At 37.5% G+C, this 22183-nt stretch overlaps 1 protein-coding gene across 1 annotated transcript in view; it reads right to left on the minus strand.

Moving 5' to 3' along the window:
- G2E3 (G2/M-phase specific E3 ubiquitin protein ligase) overlaps positions 1 to 22183 on the minus strand; it is a 65273-nt gene that overhangs the window by 39345 nt on the left and 3745 nt on the right. Inside the window, 1 exon segment of the mRNA XM_082682005.1 lies at positions 2852 to 2892. Within this exon segment, the coding sequence (XP_082538131.1) occupies positions 2852 to 2892 (41 nt within the window).

Below are 22183 nucleotides of genomic sequence, written 5' to 3' on the forward strand. Positions count from 1 at the left end.
AGCACTGTTCACAATAGCCAAAAAGGAAAACAAATCAAATTTCCATCAATGGACGGCTGAATGGGTAAACAAAATATACCATATCCATACAATGGAGTATCTTTCAGCTATAAAAAGCAATGAAATACCGATACATGCTACAACACGGATGAGCCTAGAAACATTATGCTAAATCTAAGAATACAAGCACAAAAGGTCACATATTATATGATTCCATTTATACAATAGATTGCATTATCCAAAATAGGTAAATCCACAGAGACAGACAAAAAGCAGGCTGGTAGTCTCCACGGGTTGAGGACAGGGGAAATGAGAAGTGATTGCCTAATGGACAGAGTTTTCTTTTGGGGGGATGATAATGTTTTGGAACTAGATAGTGGTAACGGTTGCACAACACTGTGAATGTATGAAGTGCCATCAAATTGTACCCTTCAAAATAGTTAAGATGATGAATTCTATTGATATGTTATATGTATTTTACCACAATAATAAAAAAAATTTTTTTAAGGCAAATTGTAGAGTCAGGGAGATCTGAGTTAAGACTTGGCTCCACACTCTTGCTGTGTAACCTTGAACAAGTCACATAAACACTTTATCGTTCCAGTTCCTCATCTTAAAAATAATACGGGCTTCCCTGGTGGCGCAGTGGTTGAGAGTCCGCCTGCCGATGCAGGGGACACGGGTTCGTGCTCCGGCCTGGGAAGAACCCACATGCCGCGGAGCGGCTGGGCCCGTGAGCCATGGCCACTGAGCCTGCGCGTCCAGAGCCTGTGCTCCGCAATGGGAGAGGCCACAACAGTGAGAGGCCCACGTACCGCAAAAAAAAAAAATAAGGACAACAGCAGCACCTACCTCAAACTATGCCTTAATGAGGATTAAATGAGAGAGTATACAGCAATATAATTAAAAGGGTATGGCACACAGATAGAACTGAATGTTAGTACTATAATTACCAATCCTTTCTATCTTATGATATTTACCTGTTCAGCAAATTTCTAATACCATACTAATAAAACAATAAGAAAATCACTAGCTGCAAAGACTCTGAGCATCTCAAGGCGGCAAACCAATAAAAGATGAAATGAACGTGAATCTAAGTTACTGCGTGGAGCAGAAACTCCCTATCTGTCCAATCTCCCCTAACCAATCCACGTTAAACTGTAACTTGACCAAGTAATAAACGTTTACTGTATTAACCATTAAAACTTCAGGGTTTACCTATTGCAGCAGCTAATCATATTTACCTTAACTAATACATGTAATCAAGAATGGATGTTATGTGTTGAAAATATACTGTATCTGTTAATAGGCTACTCAGAAAATAGACTGCAGGACTGGAAAGAAACAGCGTGAGCTAATACTTAGTATTGTGAAACATCCCCCCATATTTGTCCTCCCTCACTCCAGCTTAATAAACAGTAACTGAAAGGCCCTTCCCTCAATCTTTTAAAAGGTTTCGGATCCCCTTCCTCCCCCATACAGAGTACCTGACCACATCAATTGCAGCAAATTGCCATTTGTTTATTGGACCTCTTACACCAGCAGCTCCTGTCTTAACTTCTTCATCCCCAGTGCCTATACTTTCAGCTGTAAGTGTGCATGCAGCTATCAAGAGGAAGAGGAATACAAGGAATTAGCTGAGATTATGTAAGAGGAGTCCTTAAGGTGAATGCTGGATGGAGCTGCATCTGCTATATGCTGTGGACCTGTGCTTTCCATCTGTTCTCCTCCTCCCTTTGCCCAGTACCGAGACCCTTGGACACAGAACAGACTAGGTTTCAGGCATGCATTTTTATAAGTAGGTTACCTTTTATTTATTTATTTTATTTGTACTTTATTTATTTCTTTTATTTGTACTTTGCTGTTGTTTAATTTTAATGTTTAAAATTCAGTAAAATTGTTCTGACTTCATTATATTTATTAAGACCATCTTCTATTATACTCCAGCAAATGATACTGGTTATGTTACAATAATAAAATGAACATATTCATGTAAGTAAAAAACTGAGTCAATCTTAAGAAAAAGATTAAGTAAATAACAGTAATAGGTAGTATTTCCATTTGGCAAATATGTGAAGGTAGTCCATGAATTACTAAGTTTCAGAACTATTAGCACAGTTGATAGAAGTCTGTAGGTAAAAGCAGGAAAGCAAAGTAGAGGAGGTTTAAGAGCACAAATTTCCATATCCAACATGATATGGAGTTATCAGATACTCTATAAGTGAGAGTCAAGATACAGAGTTTTAACTGTAATACTTTGAGAGGGAATCAAAAAATAAATTTTATAAAGGGTAGATCAGGGAGAAGTAGTGGCAAAGGAGTATAAAGTAACAATTTAAAATTTCCATCTTCCATAGTAGCTAATCAATATGTACTGTTTATAACTAATAAATGAAAACAACTAAAAGCAAAGGTCTACATCTGTTTGAGAAGACTGCTGTGAGCGCTAACAGGCAAGTTTTCCTTTTCATGTTAAACTTTCATATGTTGTTTAAACTGTTCTCATCTGCATTTTATCTTTTGTAAGAAGAAAAAAATCACACAAAAAGGTAAAAAAATCATATTTATTAAATAAGTAATACTGTTTTATTCAGATACAAACCATACTTGATAAATACACAGAGAATACAAATAATATTCGGCAAATTATCCTTTTCTAGCAGATTTTTGTTGAAATGAATACACACGACATTTTATTTTAGTATACAGAAACATGAACTAAGAATATCAGGAAATTCATTCCTATTGTTTGAGTACCAGTCTAAAAAGATTTATTGTAATAAAAAAGCAAGAGTAAAATATCTTAACATTTTAAAATAAATTTGAAAATATTTTAAATATGGTTACTTACTGGGATTCTGTGAGCCTCCAGTTTTACTTTCATTCATTTTACTAGGAAAAATAAGAATATACAATCAGCCATTTTAATTTTAAAATTCTCAAATTATCCATTTTAATTAGATTTAGGCAGTGTATGATTACAAATACGTTGCATCATTTCTTACTCTAGTACTTAATTTCCTCACCTTTCCAAATCTAAGACCAGTAATTCTCAACAAGGGTGGTAAATTCTGGGGACAGTGTTGAAATTGGAGGGAATGTTTTTTAGTTATCAAAAAGATTAAGATGACTACTGGCATTTATATTGGAAAGGAGCCAGGACTGCAGGACATACCAGGAACAGAGACCTACACTTTCTAATTTCTAGCAGTTTCACAAATCTATTGAAGAAAATTCCATAAACACACGATAACAGTCCTTCACCTAGAGTAAACATAAACATTTTAACTTATAAATAATATTTAGTTAGTATCCCAACAACACAGATTTGTATTTGAGATCCAATCTCTCCAGCTTCTAATTTCTTACCCCTCTCTCCTGTGCAGATGAATTGCAACTACTGCTTACTTTTAAGTTTACTGTAATTCAGAATAATGATTGAGTTCCAAAATATAGGTAACTTACACGGTTATAGACTAATTTTGCTTTATAAGGAAATCACAATTTCTATGGGGCTCTGTCTTCTCCTCCTCTTTCCCTTCAAACTATCGATACAAGGACCCAAGGCATCTCTCTTGGTTGCACAGTGAAATGAAGTTCTGTCTAGATCTTTATAATATATGTATAGACACCTATGCTATTTAAAGAAAGGTACCTGAAGTTTCTTACTTACTAGCCTCAGAACTCCGTACTACACAAGTGCTTTCTCATCTTTACAACAGAAGAGAATAAAAGTGAACATCAATCTCGCATGTCACAAAAAAAGTAACATAGGAATATATAAAGTACCATGCTGAAAAGGCTCCAAATATCACCGGCTACAGGATGATCATACGAACGCTCTCCAGTGCTATCGAAACGCGAACGGAAAAGGTTTTTCCTATTTGTACCAATCTAATAAGTATTCTATATAGTTTTGCAAAGTGTACTAATATACAGTATTCCACATAGACCAATGGAACAAAAATAAAGAGCCTAGAAACAGACCCAGACTTTTCCAGTCACTTGATTTTTAACAAAGGTACCAAAGCAATTCAGTGAGAAAAAGAAAAGTCTTTTCAACAAATGATGCTGGAAAAAATGGATCTCCAAATGGAAAACAAATGAACCTTGAGATTCACACTTTACACCATAAATAAAAATTAATTTCAAGTGAATCACAGACCTTACTGCAAAAGCTAAAACTATAAAAGTTTTAAAAGAAAAAGTAATGCATTATACTTCATCAAAACTAAAAGCTTCCACTCATCAAAAGATACCATATAAATAAGGAAACACAAGCTTTAAATGATACATTACACAAGATGGACTTAATTGATATTTATAGGGCATTCCATCCAAAAACAACAGAATACACATTTTTCTCAAGTGCTCATGGAACATTCTCCAGGACAGATCATATCTTGGGTCACAAGTCAAGCCTTGGTAAATTTAAGAAAATTGAAATTGTTTCAAGTATCTTTTCTGACCACAACACTATGAGACTAGATATCAATTACAGGAAAAGATCTGTAAAAAATACAAACACATGGAGGCTAAACAATACACTACTTAATAACGAAGTGATCACTGAAGAAATCAAAGAGGAAATCAAAAAATACCTAGAAACAAATGACAATGGAGACACGACGACCCAAAATCTATGGGATGCAGGAAAAGCAGTTCTAATAGGGAAGTTTATAGCAATACAATCCTATCTTAAGAAACAGGAAACAACTCGAATAAACAACCTCACCTTGCACCTAAAGCAATTAGAGAAAGAAGAACAAAAAAACCCCAAAGTTAGCAGAAGGAAAGAAATCATAAAAATCAGATCAGAAATAAATGAAAAAGAAATGAAGGAAACGATAGCAAAGATCAATAAAACTAAAATCTGGTTCTTTGAGAAGATAAACAAAATTGATAAACCATTAGCCAGACTCATCAAGAAAAAGAGTGAGAAGACTCAAGTCAATAGAATTAGAAATGAAAAAGGAGAAGTAACAACTGACACTGCAGAAATACGAAAGATCCTGAGAGATTACTACAAGCAACTCTATGCCAATAAAATGGACAACCTGGAAGAAATGGACAAATTCTTAGAAATGCACAACCTGCCAAGACTGAATCAGGAAGAAATAGAATATATGAACAGACCAATCAAAAGTACTGAAATTGAAACTGTGATTAAAAATCTTCCAACAAAACAAAACAAAAACAAAAGCCCAGGACCAGATGGCTTCACAGGCGAATTCTATCAAACATTTAGAGAAGAGCTAACACCTATCCTTCTCAAACTCTTCCAAAATATAGCAGAGGGAGGAACACTCCCAAACTCATTCTACGAGGCCACCATCACCCTGATACCAACACCAGACAAGGATGTCACAAAGAAAGAAAACTACAGGCCAATATCACTGATGAACATAGATGCAAAAATCCTCAACAAAATACTAGCAGACAGAATCCAACAGCACATTAAAAGGATCATACACCATGATCAAGTGGGGTTTATTCCAGGAATGCAAGGATTCTTCAATATACGCAAAACAATCAATGTGATACACCATATTAACAAATTGAAGGAGAAAAACCATATGATCATCTCAATAGATGCAGAGAAAGCTTTTGACAAAATTCAACACCCATTTATGATAAAAACCCTGCAGAAAGTAGGCATACAGGGAACTTTCCTCAACATAATAAAGGCCATATATGACAAAATCCACAGCCAACATCTTTCTCAATGGTGAAAAACTGAAACCATTTCCACTAAGATCAGGAACAAGAGGTTGCCCACTCTCACCACTCTTATTCAACATAGTTTTGGAAGTTTTAGCCACAGCAATCAGAGAAGAAGAGGAAATAAAAGGAATCCAAATCGGAAAAGAAGAAGTAAAGCTGTCACTGTTCGCGGATGACATGATACTATACATAGAGAATCCTACAGATGCTACCAGAGAACTACTAGAGCTAATCAATGAATTTGGTAAAGTAGCAGGATACAAAATTCATGCACAGAAATCTCTGGCATTCCTATACACTAATGATGAAAAATCTGAATGTGAAATCAAGAAAAAACTCCTATTTACCATTGCAACAAAAAGAATAAAATATCTAGGAATAAACCCCCCTAAGGTGACAAAAGACCTGTATGCAGAAAATTATAAGACCCTGATGAAAGAAATTAAAGATGATACAAATAGATGGAGAGATATACCATGTTCTTGGACTGGAAGAATCAACATTGCGAAAATGACACTACTACCCAAAGCAATCTATAGATTCAATGCAATCCCTGTCAAACTACCACTGGCTTTTTTCACAGAACTAGAACAAAAAATTTCACAATTTGTATGAAAACACAAAAGACCCCGAATAGCCAAAGCAATCTTGAGAACGAAAAACGGAGCTGGAGGAATCAGGCTCCCTGACTTCAGACTATACTACAAAGCTACAGTAATCAAGACAGTATGGTACAGGCACAAAAACAGAAAGATAGATCTATGGAACAGGATAGAAAGCCCAGATATAAACCCACGCACATATGGTCACCTTATCTTTGATAAAGGAGGCAGGAATGTACAGTGGAGAAAGGACAGCCTCTTCAATAAGTGGTGCTGGGAAAACTGGACAGGTACATGTAAAAGTACGAGATTAGAACACTCCCTAACACCATACACAAAAATAAGCTCAAAATGTATTAAAGACCTAAATGTAAGGCCAGAAACTATCAAACTCTTAGAGGAAAACATAGGCAGAACACTCTATGACATAAATCACAGCAAGATCCTTTTTGACCCACCTCCTAGAGTAATGGAAATAAAAACAAAAATAAACAAATGGGACCTAATGAAACTTCAAAGCTTTTGCACAGCAAAGGAAACCATAAACAAGACCAAAAGACAACCCTCAGAATGGGAGAAAGTATTTGCAAATGAAGCAACTGACAAAGGATTAATCTCCAAAATTTACAAGCAGCTCATGCAGCTCAATAACAAAAAAACAAACAACCCAATCCAAAAATGGGCAGAAGACCTAAATAGACATTTCTCCAAAGAAGATATACAGACTGCCAACAAACACATGAAAGAATGCTCAACTTCATTAATCATTAGAGAAATGCAAATCAAAATTACAATGAGATATCATCTCACACCAGTCAGAATGGCCATCATCAAAAAATCTAGAAGCAATAGATGCTGGAGAGGGTGTGGAGAAAAGGGAACCCCTCTTGCACTGCTGATGGGAATGTAAATTGATACAGCCACTGTGGAGAACAGTATGGAGGTTCCTTAAAAAACTACAAAGAGAATTACCATATGACCCAGCAATCCCACTACTGGGCATATACCCTGAGAAAACCATAATTCAAAAAGAGTCATGTACCAAAATGTTCATTGCAGCTCTATTTACAATTGCCCGGAGATGGAAACAACCTAAGTGTCCATTATCGGATGAATGTATGAAGAAGATGTGGCACATATATACAATGGAATATTACTCAGCCATAAAAAGAAACGAAATTGAGCTATTTGTAATGAGGTGGATAGACCTAGAGTCTGTCATACAGAGTGAAGTAAGTCAGAAAGAGAAAGACAAATACCGTATGCTAACACATATATATGGAATTTAAGGAAAAAAATATGTCATGAAGAACCTAGGGGTAAGACAGGAATAAAGACACAGACCTACTAAAGAATGGACTTGAGGATATGGAGAGGGATAAGGGTAAGCTGTGACAAAGCAAGAGAGAGGCATGGACATATATACACCACCAAACGTAAGGTAGATAGCTAGTGGGAAGCAGCCGCATAGCACAGGGAGATAAGCTCCGAGCTTTGTGACCGCCAGGATGGGTGGGATAGGGAGGGTGGGAGGGAGGGAGACGCAAGAGGGAAGAGATATGGGAACATATGTATATGTATAACTGATTCACTTTGTTATAAAGCAGAAACTAACACACCATTGTAATGCAATTATACGCCAATAAAGATGTAAAAAAAAAAAAAAAAGTGAATTATGTATGCCACACACTGGGAGAAAATATTTGTAAAAGATGTGTCTGACAAAGACTTATACCCAGAATACATAAAGAACTTTTACAATAATATAAAGGAAACATTTAAAGAAATGGGCAAAAGACATGAACAGACACTTCATAAAGGAAGATATACAAATGGCCAATAAACAAATGAAAAGATGTTCAACATCATTAGTAATTAGGATGATAAAAATGAAAGACTATGAAAGACTATTTTATACCTATAATAATGGCTAAGATTAAAAAGACTATCAACACGAAACATTGGACAGGATATGAAGCAACCGGGGAACTCTCATTAACTGTTGATGTGAATAATCAACAATAATCAAAATGGAATAATCATTTTGAAAAGTTTTAGTAGTTTCATAGAAGTTAAACATATATGCCCATGAACCTAGCCTTTGATGTAGGAATTTCACACCCAGGTATACATCCAAGAAAAATTAAAAAATAGATAGACAAAAAACTTTATACAAAAAAGTTCATAGTAGCCACCTTCATGATACTCCAAAACTGGAAGCCTAGAAGTCCATCAACAGGAAAATGGATAAACAAACTGAAGTATATTAATAAAATGCAATACTACTTAGCAATGAAAAGGTAACAAGTGCTGCAAGATGCAACAAAACAGATGAATCTTATAAATATGCTAAGTGAAAGAAACTGTACACTCTTCTTATCCACATCATTCCATTCATATGAAGTTCTAGGATAGGCAAAACTAATCTATCATGAAAAATATTAGAACAGTGCTTGTCTCTCAAGTGGGAAGAAGACTGGAAATGACTTAAGTAAACTTTCTGAAATATCCTACTTTTGCTAAGAGGATGTAAGTAAGCAACTTTGATAGAGAGAAGAAATCTTGGTTTCTAACGGAGGTACAGAACTACAGATAAGAGCTTTCTGAACACAACATTCCTCTTCTTCCTTTTGTAGTTTTCAAGGAAACACCCTAGGCCCACTTCGTAGCTCAGATCTGATGTTGCCTCTTTCACACACAGCCTTGGCTTCGCTTTGACCCCATTAAAACACTACTTCATTTAAATTTCACATCAATGCCACCCTTCTCCAACATGTTATAAGAAATCTATTTTACCCTTTGCTCGGTGCGAAGCCTTGTGGTTCCTCGGGTCAGGGACCTCTCTCACTGCAATGAGTCAACAAACCTAACCTTATCAGATTACAGATTTATCCCCGGTGGTTTTAGGCTGACTAGGCTAGGAGAGGTGAAAGAATACGGCAAATGTCACAAAACATAAATAATCGGTGAACCTGTCTAAAGGGTATATAGGAGTTCCTTTCACTATTCATATAACTTTTTTCTAAGTTTAAGATTATATCAAATTAGGGACTTCCCTGGTGGCGCAGTGGTTGGGAGTCCCCCTGCCAGTGCAGGGGACTCGGGTTCAGGCCCTAGTCCGGAAGGATCCCACATGCCACGGAGCGGCTGGGCCCATGTGCTACAGCTGCTCAGCCTGCGCTCTGGAGCCCGCGAGCCATAGCTGCTGGGCCTGCGTGCTGCAACTGCTGAAGCCCATGCGCCTGGAGCCTGTGCTCCACAGTGGAGGAGGCCACCACAGTGAGAAGCCCACGCACCGCAACAAAAACCCAACGCAGCCGAAAATATAAATAAATTAATTTTTTAAAAAAAGATTACATCAAATTAAAAGTTACCCTTGAGGGCTTCCCTGGTAGTGTAGTGGTTAGGACTCCACCTGCCAATGCAGGGGACGCGGGTTCAAACCCTGGTCTGGGAAGATCCCACATACCCTGGAGCAACTAAGCCCGTGCACCACAACTACTGAGTCTGGGCTCTAGAGCCCGAGAGCCACAACTACGGAGCCCACGCACCTAGAGCCCGTACTCCGCAACAAGAGAAGCCACCGCAATGAGAAGCCCGCACACCACAATGAAGAGTAGCCCCCGCTCTCCACAACTAGAGAAAGCCTGTGCACAGCAACAAAGACCCATAGCAGCCAAAAATAAATAAATTAAATTAATTAATTAAAAGAAAAAAAAAGTTATCCCCGAATCAGATAATGTTCTAAAGATATTACAAAATTCATATTTTTGACTGGTTCACATCAGCTTTCTTACTAATCCACAGCATCTGAAATAAAACTTTTGTTGCTAAATCCTGGTGATGAATTTCTTTATTTCAATCAACAGTCTCCAAAACAAAACTTCAGGAAAAAAAAATTCACATATTTTTAGTTGGATTTTATCATTTTTTTTCTTTCCAGTACATGAATTTTAAGACTTCCTAAGTGGAAGAAGGAAAACAATGCTAGGTAAGTATATATCTCAATAACAGCCCAAGTCTTAACAACAGTCTTGGTCTTAGAAATAATATCAAAGCATTCCCCCCTTCCTTGAGAAATCATTAATAATTTAATGAAGAAAGCTCCAGGAAGCCACTATCAAGAGGTATTCTGAGTCTCTTGCACTGCTTACCTCCACTTGGTCAGTGACACTCAGTTTGATACTCCTCCCCCTTCAAAAGGTGGAGCCTGATTTCCTTCTCCTTGACTGTGGCTGTGCTTAGTAACTTCCACCAAAAAGCCTGGCAGAAATGACAAAGTGTAACTAGGTCATAAAAGGCATTATAACTTCCTCCTTGCTCTCTGTCATGATCACCTGCATTGGTAGAAGCTGGCTGCCACGTCATTAATGCTTTCTTTTAAGGTTCTCCTTGGAGATGTCTACTTGGCAAAGAACTGAGGCATTTACCCATGTCACACGAGTGAGCCGTTTTAGAAGTAAATTGTCCAACCCCACTCAGGCCTTCATAAGACTGCAGCCTGGCTGACAGCCTGAGAGCAACTTCATGGGACACCCCAAGGCTAAGCTGCTCCCGAATTTCTGACCCACAGAAACTGTCAGATAATAAATGTCTGTTGTTTTAAGGCACCAAGTTTTGGAGTGATTTGTTACACAGCAATAGATAACTAACACAATAAAGTAAGCCAAACTCCCTCTCATTCTAGCTGGGTGGCTGTTCTAACAGTTTTTTTGGTAGGATCCTTAGGATTTTCAATAAATAAGGTCATGTCATCTGCAAACAGACATTTTTACTTCCTCTTTTCCGACATGGATGCCTTTTTCTTGCCTGGCTGCCCTGGCTAGGACTTCCAGTACTATACTGAATAGGAGTGGAGAGAGAGGGTACCCTATCTTGTTCCTCATCTTGCAGGAAAAGTTTTCAACCTTTTACTGTTGAGTATGATGTTAGCTGTGGGCTTGTCATGTACAGCCCTTATAATGTTGAGGTACATCCCTTCTATACCCAATTTGTTGAGAATTTTTATCATGAAGGGATGTTAAATTTTGTTAAACGTTTTTCCTGCACCTTTTGAGATGACTTTGATTTTTATTTCTCCTTCCATTAGTGTGCACACAGGGATAAATCCTGGTTGATCATGATGTATGATCCTTCTAATGTGCTGCTGAATTTAGTTTGCTAGTGTTTTGCTGAGAATTTCTGCATCTATACTCATCAGGGATATTGGCCTATAGTTTTCTTTTCTTGTAGTGCCTTTAGCTGGCTTTGGTATCAGGGTAATGTTGGCCTCAAAAAATGAGCTTGGGAGTTGAACATACACTTCAGAAAAGAAATAGGACATGGCCAACAAGCAAATGAAAGAAGGAACACTGAAAAATTCTCAAAAATGTAGGGATTAAAAAAAAAAATGTAGGGATTAAACAACACAATCTTAAACAAGAAAAAGAGGGAAGAAAAAACCACAGGGAAATTAGAAAATACTTAGAGACCAATGAAAATGAGAACATAACATACTAAAAATCTACAGTATACAGCGAAAAGTGATCAGAGGGAAATTTATATCTGTAATGTAGACACTGAAATAGAAGATCCCAAATCAATAACTTAACTTTATACCTCAAGGAGCTAGAAAAAGAAGAGCAAACTAAAACCAAACCTAGTAGAAGGAAGGAATTCATAAAGATTAGAGTGGAGATAAATGTAAAGAAAAGAAAAACAAGAGAGTAAAATCAAAAGTTGGTTCCTTAAAAAGATGAACTAAATTGACAAACCTTTAGCTAGACTAGTCATTTGACAAAATCCAACACTCTTTCATGATAAAAAATACTCATCAATCTAGGAATAGAAGGCAACTTCCTCAGCATGATAAAGAGCATCTTTGAAAAACCCAGCTAACATCAAACTCAATGGTGAAAAACTGAAAACTTTCCACATAAGATACAGAGCAAAACAATGATGTTCACTCTCACCATATCTATTCAACATTGTACTTGAAGTTCTAGCCAGAACAATTAGGCAAGAAAAGAAATAAAAGGCATCCAAACTTAAAGCAAGAAGCAGCTCTTCTTGCAGAAGCCATGATCTTATATGCAGGAAATCCTAATGAATTCATAAAACACTGTGAGTTAATATACAAATTCAGCAAAGTGGCAGGATGCAAGGTCAACACACAAAAAATCAGACAAATTTCTACACGATAGCAAAGAACAATCCATAAAGAAAATTAAGAAATCCATTTCGTTTACAATACCATCAAAAAGAATGAACTACTTAGGAATAGATGTAACAAAGAGGTGCAAGAATTTGTACACTGAAAGCCATTAAATATTGCAAAAAGAAATTAAAGAACCCAAATAAATGGAAAGAACTCTGTTCATGGTTGAAAGACTTAATATTGTTAAGATGGCCATACTCCCCAAAGCAATCTACAGATTCAATGTAATCCTTATCAAAATCCAATGGCCATTTTTGTAGAAATGGAAAACCTGATCCTAAAGTTCATAAGAAATTACAAGAGACCTTGAATAGTCAAAACAATGTAAGAAGAAAAAGTTGAATGAATCATACTTCCCAATTTGAAAACTTACTACAAAACTACAGTAATTTAAAAAAGGTGGGATGGGACTGGCATAAGGAAAAACATAGAGAAAAAGTTAAGAGTCAAGAAATAAACGCATACATATACGATCAATTAATTTTCAACAAGGATGTCAAAACCATTCAATGGAGAAAGAAGAGTCTCCTCAACAAATGGTGCTGTGACAAGTGGGCAGCCTCATGTAAAGGAATAAAGTTGGACCTCTACCTCACACTAGATACAAAAATTAACTCAAAATGGATCCAAGATTTAGTATGTAAGAGTCAAAACTATAAAAATCTTAAAAGAAAACATAGTATTATGTAAATCTTCATGACCCTGGATTTGGCAACAGTTCCTTATGTTCCTTATGACACCAAAATCATAGCAGCAAATAAATAAATAAGCTGGACTACGTAATCAAGACAGTGAAAACACAATCCCCAAAATGGAAGAAAATATTTGAAAATCATATACTTGATAAGGATCTAATATCCAGAATATGTAAGAAACTATTAGAATTCAACAACAAAAAGACAAATAACAGAACTTAAAAATAGGGAAAGGATCTGAATAGACATTTCTCCAAAGAAAATATTTAAATGGTCAACAAGCACATGAAAAAATGCTCAACATCATTACTCCTGAGGGATATGCAAATGAAAACAACAATGAGAATACCACTTGATGCCTGCTAAGGTGATGATAATTTTTTAAAAAAAGGAAAATAAGCACTGCAAAGGATATGGAGAAATTGGAACCCTCATACATTGCTAATGGGAATGTAAAATGGTACAGCTACTATGGACCAACAGTTTGGCAGTTGCTCAACACATCAGAGAGTTGCCACATCACCCAACAATCACACTAAGTACAGGTATTCCCCACTTGTCGAAAGTTCCCTTTATGCCACTTCACTTTTACAAAAGGCCTATGTTAATACCTGTTTTTGCTAACCAAAGAAATCAAAAAAAAGATTTTCACCTTTATAAAAAAAGATAATTACTTCTTCACTCTATGCCATTTCAGCCTACAAAAGGTTCCACAGGAATGTTCTACTTTCAGATGGCTGCGGAAACCTGTACTTACTGAAAAGATTTGAAAACAGGTATTCAAACAAAAACTTGTACAAAGATGTTCATAACAGCATATTCACAATAGTTAAAAAACTGATACAACTCATCTGTCAACTGATTAACAGATATACAAAATGTGGTATATCCATACAATAGAATATTATTCTGCTATTAAAAAATATGTAGTACTGATTTATGCGACAACATGGATGAACCTAAAAACATACTAAGTAAAAGAAGCCAGAAACAAAGGTCAGATATTTTATAATCACACTTATATGAAATATCTAGAATAGGTAAATCCATAGAGACATAAAGCAGATTTGTGGTTTCTAGGGATGGCGAAATGGGAAATGCGAAGTGACTGCCTAATGGGTATGAGTTTTCCTTTTGGGGTGATGAAAATGTTTTGGAACTAGATAGAGGTGATGGTTGCCCAACACTGTGAATGTACTAAATGGCACTGAATTGTATACTTCAAAATGGTTAATTTTATGAATGTGAATTTTATTACAATAAAAAAGTCAAATGGACATCTACCATATGATGCAACCAAGAGAAATAAAGGCATATGTTCACTGTACACAAATGTCCATAGCTGCTTTACCTGTAATAGCCAAAAACATAAACAAACTAAATGCCCATCAACAGACAACTGATAAAACAAATTGTGAAATATTCATATAATGAAATATTATTACTAAAACCCACTGAACTATATACTCTTAAAATGGGTTAATTTTATTCTATACTATTATATTACCAGACAGATGTTTAAAAGTTAACAACCACCATTAAAAAATAAAAATATTTATTTAAATTAAAAGGAAAAGCACCAGGTAAGAAGCTTGTAAGTCACCCCTCCATCCTAACAGCAAGAGCTGAAAAGACTGAAAAACCAACAACACTTCTTGGATCTGTAAGAAGGGAGGACACAGCAAGCCACTGCCTCCAAGACTGAAGAGAAAGGTGAATACAGGGAGTCACAGCTTACCTGAGCAGTTACCAGCTGAAACTGCTGTTGGATCCAGCACTGCAGTGGGAAAACCTGAACTATAATTGACTAATTGATTGCTGGAAGCTCAGTGTGGAAAACTTTGAGAATTAAAAACTCAAGGGGCATCCAATCATGGGGCCTCTCACAATACTGTGAGATTTATCACCAGGAACTCGAGGGTCCACAGTAAATATCAGAGAAAAATCCCCTTGTGATTTTGGCAAGGGGAGGGGAAAAGGTGCCATTTTGAAATACATCAAAGCACTCTGTTCTTCTTAATAAGGCCTGCCCTCAAGAGAAACTAGTTAACCAGAGCCTAAGCTGCTGGGGTATTATCAGAGCCTAAATGACCCAGGAAAAGGAAACACCCAACTCCAGCATAATGTAGCCATCCCACATAAGAGGGGAGAAAAAAGCTGAGATACTTGTAAACTTCAAAGTCCAGAGGCATAGGCTCACAAAAAGACTGAGACTTAAATCACAGGACTATAAAACACTTCCCCTTCTTCCACACCTTACCAACATGGTACTAATGGCTTATTTACAACAATTCCTTTTACTCAGTACCTCATGTCTGGCTATCAAGAAAAAACCTACAAGACATATCAAAGAGCAAAAAGCACAATTTGAAAAGGCAGAGCAAACATCAGAACCAAACATGGCAGGGATGTTGGATTTATCAGAACAGGAATTTGAAATTATGATTAATATGCTAAGGGCACTAATGGATAAAGTAGACAATACACAAGACCAGACAGGCAATGTAAGAAGAGAAATGGAAATTCTAAGAAAGAAATGCTAGAGATCAAAAATACTAATGGAAATGAAGAATTGTTTGATAGGATTACTAGTAGATGGGACAAGGCTGAGGAGAGACCTCTGAACTTAAAGATAACTCGACAGAAACGTTGAAAACTAAAAAGCAAAGAGGACAAAAACTGAAAAAAACAACAGAATATCCAAGGACTGTAAGACAACCACAGACAGTGTAACAAAAGTGTTCTAGGAATACCAGAAGAGAGAAAGGAACAGGAGAAATATTTGAAACAATAACAAATTAATGTCAGGCACCAAACCACAGATCCAGAAAGTTCCAGAAAACCAAGCAGGATAACTGCCAAAAAACTACACCTAGGTCTATCATTTCAAACTACAGAAAATCAATGGTAAAGAAAAAAATTCTGAAAAAAGCTACAGGGGAAAAAAAAATCTTACCTATAGAGGAACAAAGGCAGGAATTACATCCAACTTCTCAGAAACAATGCAAGCAAAAAGAGAGTGGAGTGAAATATTTAAAGCATTGGGGGGTGGGAGGGAGGAGAAAAACCAACCCAGAGTTCTGTATCCTGTGAAATTACCTTTAAGAAATGTAAGAGAAATAAAGACTTCCTCAAACAAAAACTGATGGAATATTTTGCCAGTAGACCTGCCTTGCGAGAAATGTTAAATGTTCTTGAGAGAGAAAGAAAATGATATAGATCAGAAATTCAGATCTACATAAAGTATCAGGCAAAGAATAAGTAAAGGTAAAATGAACTGTTTTTTTTTTATTCTTAATAATGAGTTAATAGTCTATTCAAAATAAAAATAGCACCAATGTATTTGATTATGTATTAGTTGTGTACTGCAAACTCTAGGGCAACCACTAAAAAAAGTTAAAAGAGTATAACTGATATCTTAAGGAGAGAAAATCATATAAAATGCTCAGTTAAAATCACAAAAAGCAGGGACTTCCCTGGTTGTCCAGTGGTAAAGAATCCGCCTTCAAATGCAGGGGACACAGGTTCGATCCCTTGTCTGGGAACTAAGATCCCACATGCCGCGGGGCAACTAAGCCCATGCACACCACAACCACTGAGCATGCGCACCTCAACTAGAGAGCCCTGGTACCGCAACCTATAGAACCCACACGCTCTGGAGCCCGTGCACCACAACTAGAGAGAGAAAACCCACAGGCCACAACTAGAGAGAAGCCCACACACTGCAACGAAGAGCCCACGTGCCGCAACAACAAAAAAAGATTCTTGGGCTTCCCTGGTGGCGCAGTGGTTGAGAGTCCGCCTGCCGATGCAGGGGACACGGGTTCGTGCCCCAGTCCGGGAAGATCCCACATGCCACAGAGCGGCTGGTCCCGTGAGCCATGGCCGCTGGACCTGCGTGTCCGGAGCCTGTGCTCCGCCATGGGAGAGGCCACAGCAGTGAGAGGCCCGCATACCGCAAAAAAAAAAAAAAAAAGATCCTGCATGCTGCAACAAAGATCCCACATGCCACAACGAAGACCCAATGCAGCCAAAAATAAATAAATAAATAAAAATAAATAAATGAAAAGACAGATCCTGTTTAAAAAAAAATTATGAAAGACAGAAAAAGAGTAGAGACAGATATAGGAACAAAGAACAAGGGTAACAAATAGAAAACAGTAACAAATATGGTAGTTATTAATCTAACTATATCAATAATCATTTTGAACGTCAATGGTCTAAATGCACCAATTAAAAGACAGATTTAGGGCTTCCCTGGTGGCGCAGTGGTTGAGAGTCCGCGGGCCGATGCAGGGGACACAGATTCGTGCCCCGGTCCGGGAAGATCCCACATGCCGCGGAGCGGCTGGGCCCGTGAGCCATGGCCGCTGAGCCTGCGCGTCCAGAGCCTGTGCTCCGGCAACGGGAGAGGCCACAACAGTGAGAGGCCCGCGTAGTGCAAAAAAAAAAAAAAAAGTAAAAGACAGATTTAAAGACGAAGACCTACTAGAGAATGGACTTGAGGATTCGGGGAGGGGGGAGGGTAAGCTGGGACAAAGTGAGAGAGTGGCATGGACATATATACAGCATCAAATGTAAAACCGATAGCTAGTGGGAAGCAGCCGCATAGCACAGGGAGATCAGCTCGGTGCTTTGTGACCACCTAGAGGGGTGGGATAGGGAGGGTGGGAGGGAGGGAGACACAAGAGGGAAGAGATATGGGGATATATGTATATGTATAACTGATTCACTTATAAAGCAGAAAGTAACACACCATTGTAAAGCAATTATACTCCAATAAATACGTTAAAAAAAAAAAGATTTGTCAGAGTAGATAAAAAAATAAGACCTAACTATATGTTGTCTCAAGATGTCCACTTTATACATAGATTAAAAGTAAACAGATGGAGAAAATATACCATGCTAACATTAATCAAAAGAAAGCAGGAGTAGCTATATTAATTTCAGAAACAGCAGACTTCAAAGTAAGGAAATTTATCAGGAATAAAGAAGGACATTACATAATGATAAAGGGGACAATTTCCCAAGAAGGTATAAAATACTTAACATGTATGTACCTAACAACAGAATGTTAAAATATATGAGGCAAAAACTAATAGAACTGCAAAGAGAGGCAGATGAATACACAGCCATAGTTGGAGGCCTCAACATCCCCTCTATCAGAAATGGATAGATCCAGCACAAAGAAAATCAGTAAGGACACTGCTGAACTCAGCATCATCAATCAACTAGATATAATGGTCTACTTCATCCAACAACAACAGAATACATTCTTCTCAAGCTTACATGAACATTCACCATGAGAGACCACATTCTAGGCCATAAGACAGACCTTAACAAATTTAAAAGAATAGAAATCATACATTGTCTGCCTCCAGACCACAACAGAATTAAAGTAGAAATCAATAACAGAAGGATAACTGGAAAATCCCCAAATATATGGAGATGAAATAACACAAGGGTCAAAGAAATCTTAAGAGAAAACACAAAATATCTTGAACTAAATGAAGATGAAAATACAGTTATCAAAATTTTGGGGGATCCTGTGGAAGTAATGCTTAGAGGCAAATTTATAGCATTAAATGCATATATTAGAAAAGAAGATATAAAATCAATCAGCTGGGCTTCCCTGGTGGCGCAGTGGTTGAGAGTCCGCCTGCCGATACAGGGGACGTGGGTTCCTGCCCCGATCCGGGAAGATCCCACATGCCGCGGAGCGGCTGGGCCCGTGAGCCATGGCCGCTGAGCCTGCGCGTCCGGAGCCTGTGCTCTGCAATGGGAGAGGCCACAACAGTGAGAGGCCCGCGTACCGCAAAAAAAAAAAAAAAAAAAAAGAAATCAATCAGCTAAGTTTCTACCTTAGGAAACTAGAAAAAGAAGAGCAAATTAAATCCAAATTAAGAAGAAAAGAAGTAAAAAGAATTAGAGCAGAAGTCAATGAAAATGAAAATAAGAAATCAATAGAGAAAAATCAACAAGACCAAATGCTGGTTCTATAGAAAGATCAGTAAACCTCCAGCCAAGCTAAGAAAAAATGAGGACACAACTTCTGAATATCAAAAACAAAAAAAATGATATCACTCGCTTACATGTGGAATCTAAAAAAATGGTACAAATGAACCTATTTACAAAAAAGAAATAGAATCACAAATGTAAAAAACAAACATATGGTTACCAAGGGGGAAGGGGGGAAGGGATAAATTGGGAGATTGGGATTGACATATACCCACTTCTACATATAAAATAGATAATAAGAACCTACTGTATAGCACAGGGAACTCTACTCGGTACTCTGTAATGACCTACATGGGAATAGAATCTAAAAAAGAGTGGATATATGTATAACTTATCCACTTTGCTGCACAGCAGAAACTAACACAACATTGTAAATCAACTATACTCCAAAAGAAATTAATTTGAAAAAAGTGGTATCACTACAGATCCTATGGATATTAAAAGTATAATAAAGGAGGGAATTCCCTGGCGGTCCAGTAGTTAGGACTCCGTGCTTCCACTGCAGGGCCACCGGTTCCATCCCTGGTTGGGGAACTAAGATCCCATAAACTGCGCAGCATGGCCAAAAAAAAACAACAAAAAGTATAATAAAGGAATACTGTAAACAACTCCCCGCCCACAAATTTGATAATCTAGATAAAATGGACCAATTCCTTGAAAGACACATTTTTTGCCAAAATTCACACAATGAAAATAAACAATCTGAATATATCTGCACCAAAGAAACTGAATCAATAATTAATAATCTTTCAAAACAGAGAGCACTAGGCCCAGATGGGTTCACTGGAAAATTCTACCAAACATTTAAGGAAGAAATTACACCAATTCTCTATGACCTCTTTAGAAGATAGAAGGAGAGGGACTACTTCCTAACTCATTCCATTAGGCCAGCATTCCCCTAATACCAAAACCGGACAAAAACATCACAAGAAAAAAAAAAAAAACAATCACAGATCATATCTCTCAGGAACATAGATGCCACAATAAAATTTTAGCAAATCAAATTCAACAATGTATAAAAAGAATTATATACCACGACCAAGCAGGATTTACCTCAGTTACGCAATCAGGCACCTTGGTGTTTACCCAAAGGCGGTAAAAACTTATGTCCACATCAAAACCTTCACACATGTTTACAGCATCTTTATTCATAATTGCCAAAACCTGGAAGCACCTAAGATGTCCTTCAGTAGATGAACAGATAAACAAACTCTGGTACACCCAGACAATGAAATATTATTCAGTGCTAAGAAAAAAAAAAGCTATCAAGCCATGAAAAGACAAGGAGGAAACCTAAATGCATATTACTAAGTTAAAGAAGCCAATCTGAAAAGGCTACATACTGTATGATTCCACCTATATGATATTCTGGAAGAGGCAAAACTATGGAGACAGTAAAAAGATCAGTGGTTACAAAGGGCAAAGGAGGGATTAGTAGGTGAAGCACATACGATTTTTAGAACAGTGAAAATACTGTGTATGATACCATAATAATAGATATATGTCATCATTCATTTGTCCAAACCCATAGAATGTATAACACCCAGAGTGAACTAGAATTTAAACTATAGACTTTGAGTGATTACCTTGTGTCAATGTAAGCTCATCAGTTATAACAAATGTACCACCCTAGCGTGGGATGTTGATAATGGGAGAGGTTATGCATGTGTGGGGGTGGGGTACACGGGAAATATCTACCATCTTCCCCTCAATTTTGTGAACCTAAAACTGCTCCTTTAAAAATATACTCCTTCTTATTAGCAAAGCAGAAATGGAGACAAAGATGTAGAGGGCAAACATATGGACACCAAGGGGGGAAAGAAAGGGGGTGGGATGAATTGGGACATCGGGATTGCGATAAATACACTATTGATACTATGTATAAAATAGATAACTAATGAGAACCCACTGTACAGCTCAGGGAACTCTACTCAATGCTCTGTGGAGACCTAAATGGGAAGGAACTCCAAAAAAGAGGGGATATACGTATACATATAGCTGATTCACTTTGTTGTATGGCAGAAGCTAGCACACATTATAAAGCAACTATACTCCTATATATATATATTTTGTGTGTGTGTGTGGTACGTGGGGCTCTCACTGTTGTGGCCCCTCCCGTTGCGGAGCACAAGCTCCGGACGCGCAGGCTCAGCGGCCATGGCTCACAGGCCCAGCCGCTCCGCGGCATGTGGGATCTTCCCGAACTGGGGCACGAACCCATGTCCCCTGCATCGGCAGGCGGACTCTCAACCACTGCGCCACTAGGGAAGCCCTCCAATAAATATTAATTAAAAAAAAAAGTTGAAAACCCTAATTAGTTAATACAGTTATGAATAAACTTTTCTGTCCATCTTTTTTTTTTTTTTTTTTTGGTACGTGGGCCTCTCACTGTTGTGGCCTCTCCCATTGCGGACCACAGGCTCCGGACGCGCAGGCTCAGCGGCCATGGCTCACGGGCCTAACCGCTCTGCGGCCTGTGGGATCTTCCCAGACCGGGACACGAACCCGTGTCCCCTGCATCGGCAGGCGGACTTTCAACCACTGCGCCACCAGGGAAGCCCTAAACTTTTTTGCTTCATGTAAAATGTGTTTATAAAAAAATATTCAAAAGTTATATGTTTTGTCTTAAAAAATAAAAAATAAAAATATAGTCTTAAGAAAAAGTAAAAGCAAGTTATAAGTTTATATTGACTTACTTTATAGCTAGTCCTCCAGAAATAGGTTTTCCCTCCCTCCCTCTCTATATATTGGCTCCCTATGCCCACTATTCATGTTTCTTCATCATTCCGTTGTCATCTCAGCACATAAAGACCTTTCCAGCTTGGTTACCAATAGTTTCTTGGTATCACAATTCCAAATTCAAGAAGAAACAATGTGAATGGTTTAGCCTGCATCAGATATTCAGCTCTGATTCAAATACATGGTGCTACTTTGGCTGGAGAAGGTAT

This window comes from Grampus griseus (genome assembly GCF_964374135.1).
Source record: "Grampus griseus genome assembly, chromosome: 2".
Taxonomy (NCBI): Eukaryota; Metazoa; Chordata; class Mammalia; order Artiodactyla; family Delphinidae; genus Grampus; species Grampus griseus.